The sequence below is a fragment of the Lagenorhynchus albirostris genome, chromosome 8 (genome assembly GCF_949774975.1).
Source record: "Lagenorhynchus albirostris chromosome 8, mLagAlb1.1, whole genome shotgun sequence".
Lineage (NCBI taxonomy): Eukaryota > Metazoa > Chordata > Mammalia > Artiodactyla > Delphinidae > Lagenorhynchus > Lagenorhynchus albirostris.
The window spans coordinates 39813981-39828703 of NC_083102.1; the positions used below are offsets into that span (position 1 = coordinate 39813981).

Consider the following 14723-nt stretch of genomic DNA (forward strand, 5'->3'; position numbering starts at 1 on the left):
GTACAAATTCTTAATTGACCTTGGGCAACCTAAATTTTCATGGACTGATCTCAGAATTGGACCTGAAATTTAGAGCACAAAACTACCTACCAATCTGGAGCACCAAAAGAATTTCACGCCTACCACATGCACTATAGCATACAATGCAAGACATACTCAATCCAGAAAACATGAAGAATTAGAGAAATTAGTTCAAGAAAAAGATTAAGTCATGTTATGAATATTACTATTTTACGCCAAAGAAAAAAAAGTGATAGATTTCACATGTTGACTTGTGTAGGGAGTGTAGATTAAGCTACTGTCTTTGTCATTTCATAACTACAGGAGTTTACCATTCTCCTTGTGCATTCAACCCGTATAAACTATAAAGAAGAAAAATTTTAAATTACTGAGGAAACTTTCATGTTGATTACTGGTCTAATTTCTAGTTGCTTATATAACTAACTACTCACACACACACACCTGTAGATTACCTAAGCGTCTTTATATTTAGTTTGTATCACAAGAGTTATGATTCATGGTACATTTTTCCTTGTAAAAAGTATGCCAAAGAGCCAAATGGGAGGTTAAAAAAAAAGAAGGGGTTCAAATACATGTTTAAAATGGGAAAAACAAGAAAGATAATCAAGGGTACAGATGCTAACAACATTAAAATAATCCTTAAAGTTCATCGTCATTTGAAAAAATAATTTTTTTTTTGCCTCATTTGTTCTGTTTAATAGGCCACAGATAATCCTCAGGCCAAAATACAACGTATGGCTATTTTCTTATTATCAAACAAAAGTAGTAGGTATAACTTTCAGGAAATAATTAAGGTGCATAAACATAATAGAATAAATTCATTTTCTTCACAGATGTCAAATTAAAGATGATCACTAACAAATAAAGCTTCATGCAAAGTCTGCTTTTTCCCAACCAGGCCTAAAGAGGAAAGCAGCAGGGGCAAGAATACTTGTTCCTAGCAAACAAATACACCAAAATTATAATTAACAAATTCTTCAAGCTACCAAAATCTGTGAGGGAAGGAGGATGGAGGACGATAAGAAAGCAAGAGAAATTACTAAATGGCAATCTAACAAGGTCACCTCAGGGTTTCAGGTTAGTGAAAAGTAACTTCTAGAATATGGTCTATGATCAGTATAAGCAGCCCAATTGCTTATATACCCTTCCTATCTCCAGAATTGCTGACTAAACTTTTAACAATAAAATGACAACAGAGAGCATCATATTGTAAATATTATATTTCTCTCACTCACAAGGGTGTATGAGATATTTACTAGTTTTAATATGTATCCATAGGATTAATACTCATGTGGAGTATAACACGGAAAAGTGCGGAACTAAAGAAATGTCTATCTGAAAACAAAAGCACACATTTCTTAGGATTTAAAAATATTGCACATAATAAGGTTGCACAGAAATTACTGGCTGTTTTTATAAACAGAATGAGGTATTAGTCAATCTCTAAAGATGAGGGCAAAGAAGAAAAACCACACACACAAAAAAAAACATAAATCCATACTAAAATCTAGAGCATCAACAATTAAGGAAGAAATGTGAAAATATGTGTAAAATAGCTATGATTTCAACACTACAAAATCATTAGCCAGGGACCAAACATGTAACAAACTCTGGACAATGTTAAGTTTTCAACTTTTTTTGAGTCTAAATGACTATGAGCAATACAATCATTTCCTTCACTCGAATTCTTCTGCATGGTTCTCTGGTAAATATTAAACCATACCTTTCTGAAGCTTTCAGTGGAAATTAACCAAGATACTGCTTGCTATCCTTTGCTGAATGACTCAATTATACAGTTTCACATATTTTGTGACCCAAGTCAGAGATGCTACAGAGCATGCAATTTTAAATTAGCAAAGGTTTCACTGCAAAAAAAATCATTCAAGTTCACACAATTTAAATCTACAATAACTTTTAAAATTTAACCTTTAAATATTTATCAGGCAAACTCATTTTTTCCTTGGTAATAAAACTGGTCATGTTAATAAGCCCAAGGGCAGGTAGAGAAAAAAGACCAGGCAGAATTATAATATCTTTTTTTTAAAGAAACTTGCCTAATCAGGGAAATTAATAATTAGCTATTTCTCTACTAACTGAATGTCGCTGAATTTCTCAAAAACAATTTAAATATATTTGATAGCTATATCAAGTTAAGTGAAATCATGCACTTGTCAAAATAGTTCACAAAAAATTGGTTCTGCATCAAAGATATTGAAGAAGAGTCAACTAGTTGGGTTTAAAGAGAACAGAAAAAGGACAAACTACTGCCCTGAACAGTCAGTGTATGTAGTAACCATATTTCCTTTTCGTTGAGTGACAGTCCTACAGTGCTTGCTAGATCCATGGAAGCTATTTTCAGTCTGTACTGTATGTCGATTGGTGGTGGTGTCAAAACCACTAAAAGAAAACATTTTCTCCATATCTTCAAACATGTCATCAAACAACCCACCTCCAAAAGAAAACTCCTGGAAATGGTGCCTTTGTCTACTGGAACCATCCTGGCGTGCCTGGAAGTGATTTTCAAAATGCTTCTTGGACCGAGTGTTTTGGTTTTGACCAAAAAAACCAAAGTCTTTAAATAAGTCATCAAAATTGAAGTTAAATGACTGCTCAAAAGGACTTCCACTAGCTCTTTGTCCTTTACCATTAGTAAAAGCACTATGTCCAAGTGTATCATATTCTTTTCGCCTATTAGCATCTGAGAGTGTTTCATATGCTGAAAGAAATAAAAATACTTTAGTAATTGAAAGTAATCAAAATTACATATACCCAAACCTCTTAAATTTATTTTATGAAAGTATTTCACATCACAAATAAAACCAAATGCTACTAACATAAAAGTTAGAAGTCACAAAAGGCAAATACTTTGTCTTATTCACTGCACACTATCAGCAGTTAGCACAATGCCTGCCTCTAGTAAATAACCAATAAATATTTGATAAATGCTACTATTAATACAAATAAATATGGGAGCAACAATTTCAGAGTTATTATTTGTGCAAAATCATCACTTGTATGAAAGAATTTAATGAGCAAATTCAGAGGAATTCATTTTTCACTTACTAGTTGAAGTAAATGTTTAACTCCAACTCCCTACTCAGTTACCTCCACCCACCATTAATTACTAAATGCTCAAGAGATGCAATTTGTTTTAGAATTAGTCTTAAGGCAAAACTTGTTTCATACTTTTCCTTTAAAGACAAATGTGGCTTTGAGATGTAGACCAAGTGAGGAAGAAAAAAGACCAAGGCATTTTAGAGTCTATTTAATCTTTTTATGATTAATATTTTTATATTTAATCTCCATAATTCATAAAAACTTTCTTAAATTAATTCATAAGTTTTGGGTATCTAAAATTCCTTTTGACATAGAAACAATAAGCAACTTTATAAATAACAAAAGAATGAAATAATACATTTTCAACATTTTCAGATCTGAATGCCAAAAAAAAATATACTTCCACACATCCAGGATCAAAATATGTTATAATAGCCTTGAGAATCTCACTCTCACTATATTCATGTGTAGATCCCACTCTCCCTCCCGCCTCCACAAAACCTTCAAATACATACAAACTTCTTAGGTATCATTCACCTTTACTAGTTAATATCTGCGAGACCCTGAAGATAGTCATTTACGTACCTTCTGCAATCTCTCTGAATTTTGCTTCAGCATCAGGACTCTTATTTTTATCAGGATGGTACTTCATGGCCAACTTGTGAAAGGCCTTCTTGATTTGGCGCTCTGATGCTGACTTTGGCACACCTAAGATATCATAGTAACTTTTTGAGGCCAAAATTAATTCAGTTATCATTAAAATGCAGATTGCAAAGATGAAAACTGACTGGGGAGTAGCCATTTCTAATATCCTAAAAAAGAAAAGAAAAAAAATATTATCCATGGAACTAAGCTTAAGATTTTTCTTTTAAAAGAAACTGAATGAGCTTTTAGGATTCAAAGTATACTAATGCAGTATCAAAATGTTAAGCATATATATAGTGTATCTTGTATCTATTTCCATGTTATTTCACTTATACAGGCTGCACTATCCCTAAATTGGTTGTAATATTGAGAGCAAATATAATTCAACCAAATTAAGAAAAATCTTTCTTGGCTTTGCCTTTCCACTAACACTCTGGCCATAAACACAGTAGTTACAAAAATATAGCTTAAAATGATCTCAATATCTCAATCTTCCCTTCTAGAATTCATATTCTAAAGGGATTTTTTAAAAACTTTAACTTAATGGTAAAAAAGTATATTACCAAGGTAATCAGCCCAGTATATCTAAATTAGCAGTAATCTTCCCTCCCTAAGAAACTTTCAGTTTTCATTTCAGCAAGGTGAGCCAAGGATTGCACACAGAGAATCTCAATATTACATAATATTGACAACGCAACACAATAGAATGTAATCTCTCTTTTTTTATAACTGTAAGATCCCAAATATTTAACAAAAAAGCATGGATAAATGAGTTTTGTTAAAAACTCATAATTAATAGAATTTAAGATTTCTGCGAAGGCTGCCAGAAAAATGAACTTTCATAGTTTGTACTTTAGATAAGGTAAATTCTTTCTAACTTCTCAGGAGTCGTTAAAATGTTTCTCTAACCTTAAAGAAGTTTGAACCTAGAATTCAACTGAGAATTCTTGAGAGTACAGATTAAATGACTTGGGATTCAAACGACCCTGTTTGTTGAACACCGTACCACAGGAGTCCTTAAGAACCTAGGATGACACAACAGCGGACGAAAGACGCTCTGGTTTGTGCAAACTGCCTGCGTTGCTCTCCTGTTGGCCTGTTCAGAGCGTAATTAGCAGATGGATTACTTCTTCCCAGAGAGTCACTCACAGTCACGCGAACCAAGGATCAAGTACGAACTCCTGGTTTAAAGAACACAAACCAAGCGCGTACTGTGACTGATCCCTAGTCAAAGGGCGGGTCTAAAACTGACAGGGAGGCATCTTCCCAGTTTCACAAACCTTACTCCACAGTTTCAAGTTGAATATACCATACTCTCCTAAAAGACGGACCGTTGCGTTATACTGACTCCTCATTCCCGAGAGCCGGCGGACGGCAAGCCTGGCCCTTACTCCCCAGAGCCAGTGGCTGGTTGGGCTGGACTCGCCCTGTCAGACCTTGCGCCGCCGTCCGGTTGTCCGCGGCTCGGGGTCCAACTGCCCGACACCCGAGAAGGCCAGCGGCACAACCCCCCCAAAAAAACCGCACTACACTGTGCTTAGGCCATCTCCTTTCTCCTATTCTCTTCCTGAAGAACACCAGGCAGCCCGAAGCCCTACCAGCGACCGTGGCGGACACCGAGGCCTAAACCCCCTCCCGGAGACCCCGGCCTCATCCCTCATTCGCACCCTCCAGCTGCAGCTGCTCCTTCAGAGACCGGAGGCGCCGGCGGTGCTGACCAGCTACTCCACAAGGCTGCGCGGCTTGGCCCCCCCAACCCCGGCCTCCGTGGCCTCCGGGAGCTGGTGCGCACCCACTGCTGCCTGTCCACCGACCTCACACTCCTGCCGTCGCCGCCGCGTCCCCTCACAGCCAACTCCCCACAGGCGGGCCGGCCGCTGCCCGCGCCACCACCTCAGGAGGAGACCTACACGAAACGCTTTCCTATTGGCTCCCGCCTCCCCACCTGACCCTGGCGCCCTACGCGCACGTGGAAAACTGTTGTTGCCGCTCGGCCTGTGCGTCACTTCCTGCCCCAACCCCCGAAAGGGCCGTACTGAAGCCGGCAGAAGCGGAAGTGAGTCGAGGGTTGCACCGTCTTTCCGTTCCGCCGAGCCTGGCGCAGGCGCAGTGGCTCCGGTGGCCTGCATCTGCGGCTCCGCCTCAGCGAGGAAGGCCCGCCTGTGCCTGTCGGCGGCCCGGGTCTCCTGTGCCTCGCCGCAGCGATGCCCCGCTATTGCGCAGCGATTTGCTGTAAGAACCGCCGGGGACGAAACAGTAAAGACCGGAAGCTGAGTTTTTACCCGTAAGTTGTCCCTAACGCAGAAGCGTCAGCTTGCCTCTGGGTCGCAGTTCTGTGGCGTTTGGGGTTGGGGTTTGGCGTATCTCCTGTCAGCTCTATAAATTCGGCCTTGGTTCTGCGGTCGTGTTCGGCCCCTCCGCGGGAGGAGGGCGCGAAGGCTCGAGTTCAGTTTACCTGGAAATGTTCTGACGTTTCTAGGGAGGTCGCTGGGCGTGTGGCGAGGCGTTGGGGCCTGTTGGAGTGTTCATAGGGCGCCTAAAGCAGTCACGTTTGCGCGATGCTCCGTGGTTTTCAGAGCGTTTCCCCACCTCCCCGGAACTCATCTCATTGACGACCTTAACCACCACTTCAGGTGCATCAGACGTGCCAAGTGGGAAGGTGCACTTAAAGTTAACTTACACTTCCAGTGAGTTAGGTCGCATAGTTGTTATTTAATTCCACTTTCTCCTGACGAAACTGAGGGCTTTGAGAAAGGTTAGGTAAGTGACCTTGAAAGTTTTGTGGCAGACCCAGAATTATAACCTACCTCCTGCTCAGGGCTCTAGATACTCTCCATTCGTTCAGAGAGCAGGGTAAGTCAGGGCTAACAGGTTTTTCCCGCCCTCCCAACGTAGAGCGTTACTCTGAAACCTTTCCTAAGCGAGGAAGCAACTGCTTTTTTTTTTTTTTGGTGAAAGCGAAAATCTTGTTCGGGCATCAGTACCTGTTAGACCTAACTTTCCTAAAAGTGAAGTGGCAGAAAGCGAACTTTGGAGAAGTGGAGAATACCTGTATTCCAAATTACTGCGGCCACGAAATATTTTCGTGGAACCCGAGAAGTACCCATTTTTATTTGGAAGAATAGTGAAGCAGTATTGTGTAATAAGTAAGAGGCCAGACTCCAAAGCCAGACTTAGGTTCAAATACTGGCTCCACTACTTTGTAGCTGAATAACTGGCCGTAAATTATTTAACCCTTCTAGCTAAGACCTCCCATCTGTAAAGTGGAGACACTAGTAATACCTAATTCACACGTAGTGTGTAAAGACATAAAATGGCGTTTGGCACTCATAACGTGCTTAGTGTTTATGAAAGTCAACGTATTTATGTTATTCTATTTGCTTTATTTCTTGTATTTAAAAATAATTAATTTAGCCCTAACCTGGTTGTCTTTAACTTTCTTTGAATTTTCACTAGCTATTTTGTGAAGCTTATTTGACATTAGACCTAAAGCTTTCTGTTCACTAATGACTCAGCTGCTTTTCATTATCTTAACTAATAAAAAAACTGATAACTCCAAATAATTCACACCATGTGGCAATATTTCCAGGATTATCTTCCTCGAAGCCCTTCCACAAGTTGCAAAGAGATATTTTAGGGGGAGAAATATATGCTAGTATATTAATGGCTCTGGCTCTGAGGAGGTTTGTAGCAAAGGATCATGTTGAGCTTGATTTAACCCCATATTTCCTTGGCCTTGGATTTGGGAGCGTCATAACCTCAGACTAAAAATTCTTTTAATCTTTGTGGACTGCGTGGTTACTATTTTTAAGGAGTGAAAAATAATAATGCCGGAGGAAGACAATTATAAAGAATTTTTTCCTCAAAATGAATTTACTGAAAGTGGAGTTTTTAAGTGAGTTTTTGAAATTTCATGTGTAGTCAGCAAACTAAACATTGAATTAGTTTTATTCCCCTAATAGCACCAAACTTGAAGAATTGAATTTTCTCATGCTAACACTATAGCAAGCTACAAAATAAATTTATACTAATTTGAGAATTCAGTGAATATATGCATATGGTGACCAGTTTATACCAGTGATTATTTTATGTTTTGGGGAGAATTAATAAGACAGAGAAACAAAATTACCAGTCAAACAAACTGAACCAATGTAGAGATACTAAGTTGTTCCAGAAACATATTCTAGGAGAGTTCTTAGAGATTTACCTGTTAAGAAAGCATTGCAATACAATTACCAATAAAGACATTCACAAAGTGTATTTTTTTAATTGTTTGATAACATATAGGTACAATAGAAATAATTTACAAATGGCATCCATATACATGAAATTACATTTAAAAAATTTTTTTGTAAAAGGCATATTCTCATTTTAGCTATAACAGAAAAGGTATAAACTTATCTCTGGATAACAGAGTTCCAAGTCCTCTGAAAAGAAAATGCTTTTTGCCATTAAGTGCCTTTTCTCGTTAGGCCTATCATACTTATAACCTAAGTCATTGATATATGTAAGGTTAAAAAATTTTCAAGCCATGTATGAATATTATACCTATGGTAAAAACTTCCAAAGGTAGATAATCTGAGTTTTCCACGGAAGGATATCAGGGTTAAAAATTATTTCCTACAAAATACCCAGACTCTTTTCGTCTAGCATCTTACAAAGTTATCAATATTTATTTTAGAAAATCGTGCTACTACGAAGCATAAATGGTTGTGATTGGGAGGAATGTATAACAGCTGCTTTTTGTATGAGAACCTTCTATGTTACTGTTTTTTGGTTTTTTTGTGGGTTTTTTTTTGTTTTTTTTTTTTTTTGCGGTACGCGGGCCTCTCACTGTTGTGGCCTCTCCCGCTGCGGAGCACAGGCTCCGGACGCGCAGGCTCAGCGGCCATGGCTCACGGGCCCAGCCGCTCCGCGGCACGTGGGATCTTACCGGACCAGGGCACAAACCCGTGTCCCCTGCATCGGCAGGCGGACTCTCAACCACTGCGCCACCAGGGAAACCCTATGTAACTTTTTTATAAGTAGGAAATTATTATGTAGTATGTGTCTTGGACTGTATTCTTGTAAAATCTTCAAAAGAAGTATAAATCACTGTTGTTTAATTCAGTTTAACTCAAACCTTATTAGACTGGTAGAATAAAGTTTTCTGTCAAATTCTGCCATTAGTCCAGTTTTACCCATAAAACACATTGTAGTACGTTAAAGCCAACTCTAAAAATCCAGGTTACTCAGTACAGGAAGAACACGTATAAAGAGCTGTTTTACTTTTCTCTATCTTTTCTGTTTGTTTCATATTGTAAAATATCTGAGTCTGTCCTTTAACACGTTTAGTTATTGTGTCAATTTCTCTTTCAGAACTTGAACACTTGAATTTTAGAGTTCCCAATCTACCAGCTGTAGAAGACTAGAAATATTGGACTAAATTACAAATGGATAGAATAGAGGCTGATTCTAGTAAAGAGAATGGAGGATTAGAAGTTTTATAAGATTGAGTATTCATTTATGTCAGCTAAACCATTTGTTTGAATTAACATCTCTGTATTTTAAAAATATTAATGTAAGAGCCTGAAGTTTAATACTTCTTGAATTATAGACCAGAAACCGTTTGACTTGTTATGTTACTATGAAATATATTTGAATAGGACTTTGTAGTTACAAAGCTCTTCACTAGTTCTAGGCAAACTACACAACAGAATGAAAAAGAAATGTAATCCATAGCAAATATGAATAGATTTTATCTTTTGTAGTAACAGGTTTTACTTGAAGGGACTCTGAGTTATGTATTACAAGCCACTCTTCTCAGACAAAAGCTTTGGCTACACATCTCATATCTTAGTCCTCTTTGTTGCAGAGATGATATGGTAGTAGTTGTCATGAAGATGCTGTTGTATGGTAGGAGTGGTTGTCTTGCTTTTATGGCACTTGATTGATAGGTTACCTATATGTGCAGGCCTGGAATCTGGCAAAATTGTTAAAATATAGCAAAGTTTTCCTTTTTTTACTTTCAGGTTTCCTCTACATGACAAAGAAAGACTTGAAAAATGGTTAAAGAACATGAAGCGAGATTCATGGGTTCCCAGTAAATACCAGTTCCTGTGTAGTGACCATTTTACTCCTGACTCTCTTGACATCAGATGGGGTATTCGCTATTTGAAACAAACTGCAATTCCAACAATATTTTCTTTGCCTGAAGAGAATCAGGTATTGGAGGCAGGGAGTAGGGGAGAAGGGGATAATGCTGAGCATGGTGGCAGATTGCAGGGTGGCAGGTAATCAGGTAGAGGGGATGAGAGGGAAAGGTAACTGCTGGGAAAACACATATTTGAGAAAAAGAAAAACTAATTTGTGCTTTTACTGAAAGTGTAATAATTTTTTAAAGATTTAAACCGTTTTGAAGCATAGCTTCAGAGGAGCCAAGGATAACATACATAAATTATCAGGTTAAGTTATTAATGTAAATTAATGATCTAGATATTTTACTGGTCTTGTGAGTGATCTGAGATTTTTTTCCATTATATTGATATATTGATTATGCATAATTTTTTAAAAAAATGTTTTCAAGTATATTTTGAGCTGTTATATACTGAAAACATTTTTTTAACTGAATAAATTTGCTTGGCCAGTATACTGCTCATAGTTGTACTGAAATAGCACTAACTAATAAGGGAATAAGCCTAGTAAGGACATCTTTATTAGAATTTGAAAATATTATTTTATAGGAGAAAGACCCTTCCAAAAAAAAATCTCAGAAGAAAAAATTGAAAGATGAGAAAGAAGTATGCCTAAAAGCCAAGTCAGAAGAGTCATTTTCATCAAATGAGCCAAAGAAGAATACAGTTGACACAGATGTCCCCCCTGAGCATGCAGAATTACTTGATTCATCTGCCTTGGTAAAGCCACCAGATACAAAAACAGAAAGTTTACAAAATAATGTATTAACTCTTAATCTGCTTAAACAAGATACCAGAAAATCAGAACCTACCTTGGAAACATCAGTTAGTCAAGACATAGGTATAGGTGGTTTTCACACATCTTTTGAGAATCTAAATTCTACAACTATTACTTTGACAACTTCAAATTCAGAAGGTATTCAGCAGTCTTTGGAAGCCCAAGAAGTGCTTGAAATAACTACCAATCATCTTGCTAACCCACACTTTACAAATAATTCTGTGGAAATTAAGTCAGCACAGGAAAATCCATTCTTGTTCAGCACAATTACTCAAAGAGTTGAAGAATTAAACACAAATAAAGAATCTGTTATTGCCATTTTTGTACCTACAGAAAATTCCAAACCTACAATTAATTCTTTTATACCTGCCCCCAAAGAAAAGGTGGAAATGGAAGAAGACATAGATGTTGAAGACTCATATAAGGATGTAGACAATGAGATGGAAGTTTTACAGATTGAGCATTCTTACTGCAGACAAGATGTAAGTAAGGAACATCTTTGGCAGAAAGTCTCTAAACTACATTCAAAGATAACTCTCCTTGAGTTACAAGAACAACAAACTCTAGGAAGATTGAAGTCTTTGGAAGCTCTTATAAGGCAGCTAAAACAGGAAAACCGGCTATCTGAAGAAAATGTCAAGATTATAGAAAACCATTTCACAACGTATGAAGTTACTATGATGTAGGTTAAAGAGATTTTAAAGCTGTGACTTTTATGTAAGCTTTTTGTTTGCCAAACCAAATTATATGTAAAGTGAACTTTTTCCTGTGTAAAGTTCTTATCTTAATGAAGCTAAGCAAGTGCTCTAATGTTATGAACTGCGTCCTGTTCTTGTAATGCTCATTTTTGAGAAAAACTAGAGAGTTGTTGGGTAGAAGAAGTGTCATTACTTGTTAATTTTCCAAATTTGAAGTTAAAATGTAGTGAATAAATAATATGGTTAAGTCGTAAAATGAGAGAACACGAATATGGTAAACAAGAGCCCAGAATAGAAATCAGCCTCAGGAGTCAGTCTTGGTTCTACCATTGACATGTGACTTGGACAAGTTACTTATCAAGATATTCAGTCTCTAATCTGTAAAAAGAGGGCACTTAACTAGACCTCTAACATAGTCTGTTTCTTTATAGTTTCTTGCCTTTCTAATTAGATACTTTTAATAGAACAAGTTTTCTATATGATAATCTTATACTCACATAAAACTAGATGCTGGCTAGCATTTGATATTACTAACTGTTGGATTCTTCTCAATATTTATTAAATTATGTGTTGCTTGGCCTTTGCGCTATAGTTTTCTGTGTTATAAAGGAAAATACTCCAGTTACAATTTTATTCCAATTGAACTAAAATAAGGAATCAACCATTAGCCCAGTTCTTAGGAGAGGTACTTTAAACTTGAAAGAATATGTACCTTATATGTGGCAGACCATCATAATACACAGTCATTTAAGCTTCTTGACACCTTGTATTTAAGGTTATATTTATAAACCAAAAATTTCAATGAGGTTAAATTTTTAATACTTTTTTAAAATTATGGTTTTTATCTATTTAATATGTGTAACTTTTAAAAATGTGTGCATATGTTGTTTTAAAATTCCAGAATGATAGAGTAATACTTAATGTTACACCTTCCCACTTACATGTATTTTAGTAAAAGAAATTATAGATAGGTGGTGATAACCTTGGAGAGACAAGTGGGAAAGAGAAATAATGGTGATAGAAATAAAATGAAACGTAAAAGCAGAGACATAGTCGTAGCAACACAAATGTGAAAAATAGATGATCCCTTAGAATTGGCAGTTAATATAATTAAATATGTTGCTCTTTATGGTATTAAGCAAATTCCTGTCAGCCTGATTCTTAGTTTTCTCATCTGTTATATAAAAATACTGTTACCTATTTTGAAGGATGGTTTTTTGAATTCTGTAAGGTAGTAAATGTGTTTTTGGTGCCAGAAAATAGGAGGTGCTCAATAAATATTAGTTGACTACACAGCAAATAGTATACTAATTGTTTTGTAAATGGATGATTATTTGGGGCCATATGTCACTTAGTTTTTTTAGGCTAATAAAATTAATTAGTATATGAATGTGTGTCAGCTAATTATAAAAAGTTGATTAGTGGTGTCCTTATTGTGTGGCTATGGGTGGGGCAAAATTCCTTAAAATTTTTGCATAAATTATGTGTATATAATTGGTAAAGTTGATGTGATGTTATTTTTAAGTTGCATTTTGCTGGTATTTAAAATAAATAATATAGATGTAAATAGCCTTTTTAAGTCATTATAAAATATGTTGTACATTGCAGTTATTTTCTATTTAAAGTTATAGTTTACTCAGGAATAATTTAAACTAGTTGTGTTTCTTTAAACTACTAAATCATAAGTATTTAAGATACTTTCTTGGCTTTTCTATATTCAGTTCAGAATGTTCCCTCTAACTCAGTTAACCAATAAATTTTATTTGGGGGTTCTGACCAACTTTATTTCTTACTTACATTCTTATAGCAGCCTCTTAACTAGTAGTACCTATATTTTCAATCTCCTGCTTCCATATTTTCCTGGACTCTGCTATCAGCTTTTTACCTAAGCTATAGATCTAGCTGTATCACCTGCACACCACCTAACTTTCCTAGCTGAGAAATCTGTAATCACTCTTTAATACCTACAGAATTAAGCAAAACTTGTTACTATCGTGTATATGATCCTCTGTGATTCTGTTCATCCTGTGTTCTAGCCACACTGGACTTCTTAGCATTTCTCAAACATGCTAGACAGGTACTTGTTTTTGTGTCTTCTTATTTTATTCTCTAAGTTCAACCAGTCTGTTAAAATTGTATTTCGATTTTGTTGGAATGTCATCCCTTCTTACCAGTCAAAATTGTTTTTTCTCTTTTCCTACAGGGCTTTGTCTTATAACACTGAGCCTTGTTTTATAACACCGTAACAGTGTTTACACTGTTTTATATCATGATGTTATCCATAGCTTTCTCTTCAACTGGACTGTATGCTTTTTGAAAGCAGAATTTTTATTCACTTTCGTTTCTTTGACAATGTAATATTAACTCAATAAATGTTTGGATGAATATTTTGAATTTGCCTACTTAGAATTTCTTGGTTCTGGTCACCTAAAATCAAGAACCTTCTTAACAAATATATCCTTGATACCTTGAGAATGATTAGGGAAGGATATAGATCTTCATATAATCTTTAAAACATTCCATGTTTCCAATGGACAGTACCATTTACCAGTTATCTGCTACGCCACCTATTAACTGATTTTTGTTGTAGAAGGCTATCCCCACCACAGACTATTTCCTACTTTCTATCTGATAGTTAAAAAGGAAATAAGTCTAAGGAAGCTGTTTATGCCTACATGTCAGGGAGATTGGTAAGTCAAATTTAGAAAGACTTCATCATATAAATAATATGTGACGTTGATCTAAACATCATGCAGGTTTTGGCAAGGGGCAGTAGTGTTTTTTTGTTTTCTGGCTATGCATTTCAAAAATTTTGACGTTTTAAGGATGCTTATACATAAGGCATGCATACTACTTTGTTCTTGGTTTGTAAATTAAGTTTTATAAACTTTCTTTTTTATACATAAAACCAGTTTTCTTAAAGCTACCTTTGTATTCTCTCCTGTACCTCTTGATCCTTGAACTTTGACCTCTGCAGCAATAAAGCAGCACTTCTGTGACACACACAAGGTCATTTTTTTAAGAAAAAGGATGCACAGAGTTCTTACTTTTTTTTTCCCCCCCGTACGCGGGCCTCTCACTGTTGTGTGACCTCTCCCGTTGCGGAGCACAGGCTCAGGACGCGCAGGCTCAGCGGCCATGGCTCACGGGCCCAGCCGCTCCGCGGCATGTGGGATCTTCCCGGACCAGGGCACAAACCCATGTCCCCTGCATTGGCAGGCGGACTCTCAACCACTGCGCCACTGGGAAAGCCCCAGAGTTGTTACATTTTTAAGTGCTGCATTCAAAAGATGCAGTTACTCAGAATTCTCTAGTTTGACTAAATTCTTGCAAAGTATCCTTACTGTAATT

The 14723-nt window shown here is 36.7% G+C and overlaps 2 protein-coding genes across 3 annotated transcripts; one reads left to right on the forward strand and one right to left on the reverse strand.

Moving 5' to 3' along the window:
* Positions 1-1067: 1067 nt before the first annotated feature.
* DNAJB9 (DnaJ heat shock protein family (Hsp40) member B9) lies at positions 1068-5710 on the reverse strand. 2 transcript variants are annotated; one of them, XM_060156850.1, is made up of 3 exons: positions 5391-5710; positions 3664-3890; positions 1068-2737 (listed from the first exon to the last, which is right to left on the reverse strand). In XM_060156850.1, exons 2-3 carry the CDS (start codon positions 3878-3880, stop codon positions 2283-2285), a joined length of 672 nt encoding a protein of 223 aa, XP_060012833.1. In that variant the 5' UTR covers positions 3881-3890; positions 5391-5710; the 3' UTR covers positions 1068-2282. The 2 variants fall into 2 exon arrangements, with proteins under 2 accessions (XP_060012833.1, XP_060012832.1); XM_060156849.1 differs by having other exon boundaries at positions 5538-5709.
* A 110-nt stretch (positions 5711-5820) lies between these two features.
* On the forward strand, positions 5821-13766 carry THAP5 (THAP domain containing 5). Its single transcript, XM_060156842.1, has 3 exons — positions 5821-6007; positions 9735-9927; positions 10446-13766. The coding sequence occupies exons 1-3, from the start codon at positions 5928-5930 to the stop codon at positions 11358-11360; spliced, it is 1188 nt and encodes a 395-aa protein (XP_060012825.1). The 5' UTR covers positions 5821-5927; the 3' UTR covers positions 11361-13766.
* The last annotated feature ends 957 nt before the right edge of the window (positions 13767-14723 follow it).

Bases quoted from the DNA above. Each gene is read 5' to 3' on its own strand.
- DNAJB9 (XM_060156850.1), bottom strand. From the start codon at position 3,880: ATGGCTACTCCCCAGTCAGTTTTCATCTTTGCAATCTGCATTTTAATG. The intron at 2,738-3,663 runs GTACGTAAATGA...TATTTCTTTCAG, and splicing joins ATTCAGAGAGATTGCAGAAG to CATATGAAACACTCTCAGAT.
- THAP5 (XM_060156842.1), top strand. From the start codon at position 5,928: ATGCCCCGCTATTGCGCAGCGATTTGCTGTAAGAACCGCCGGGGACGA. The intron at 6,008-9,734 runs GTAAGTTGTCCC...TTTTACTTTCAG, and splicing joins CGGAAGCTGAGTTTTTACCC to GTTTCCTCTACATGACAAAG. The intron at 9,928-10,445 runs GTATTGGAGGCA...ATTATTTTATAG, and splicing joins CTTTGCCTGAAGAGAATCAG to GAGAAAGACCCTTCCAAAAA.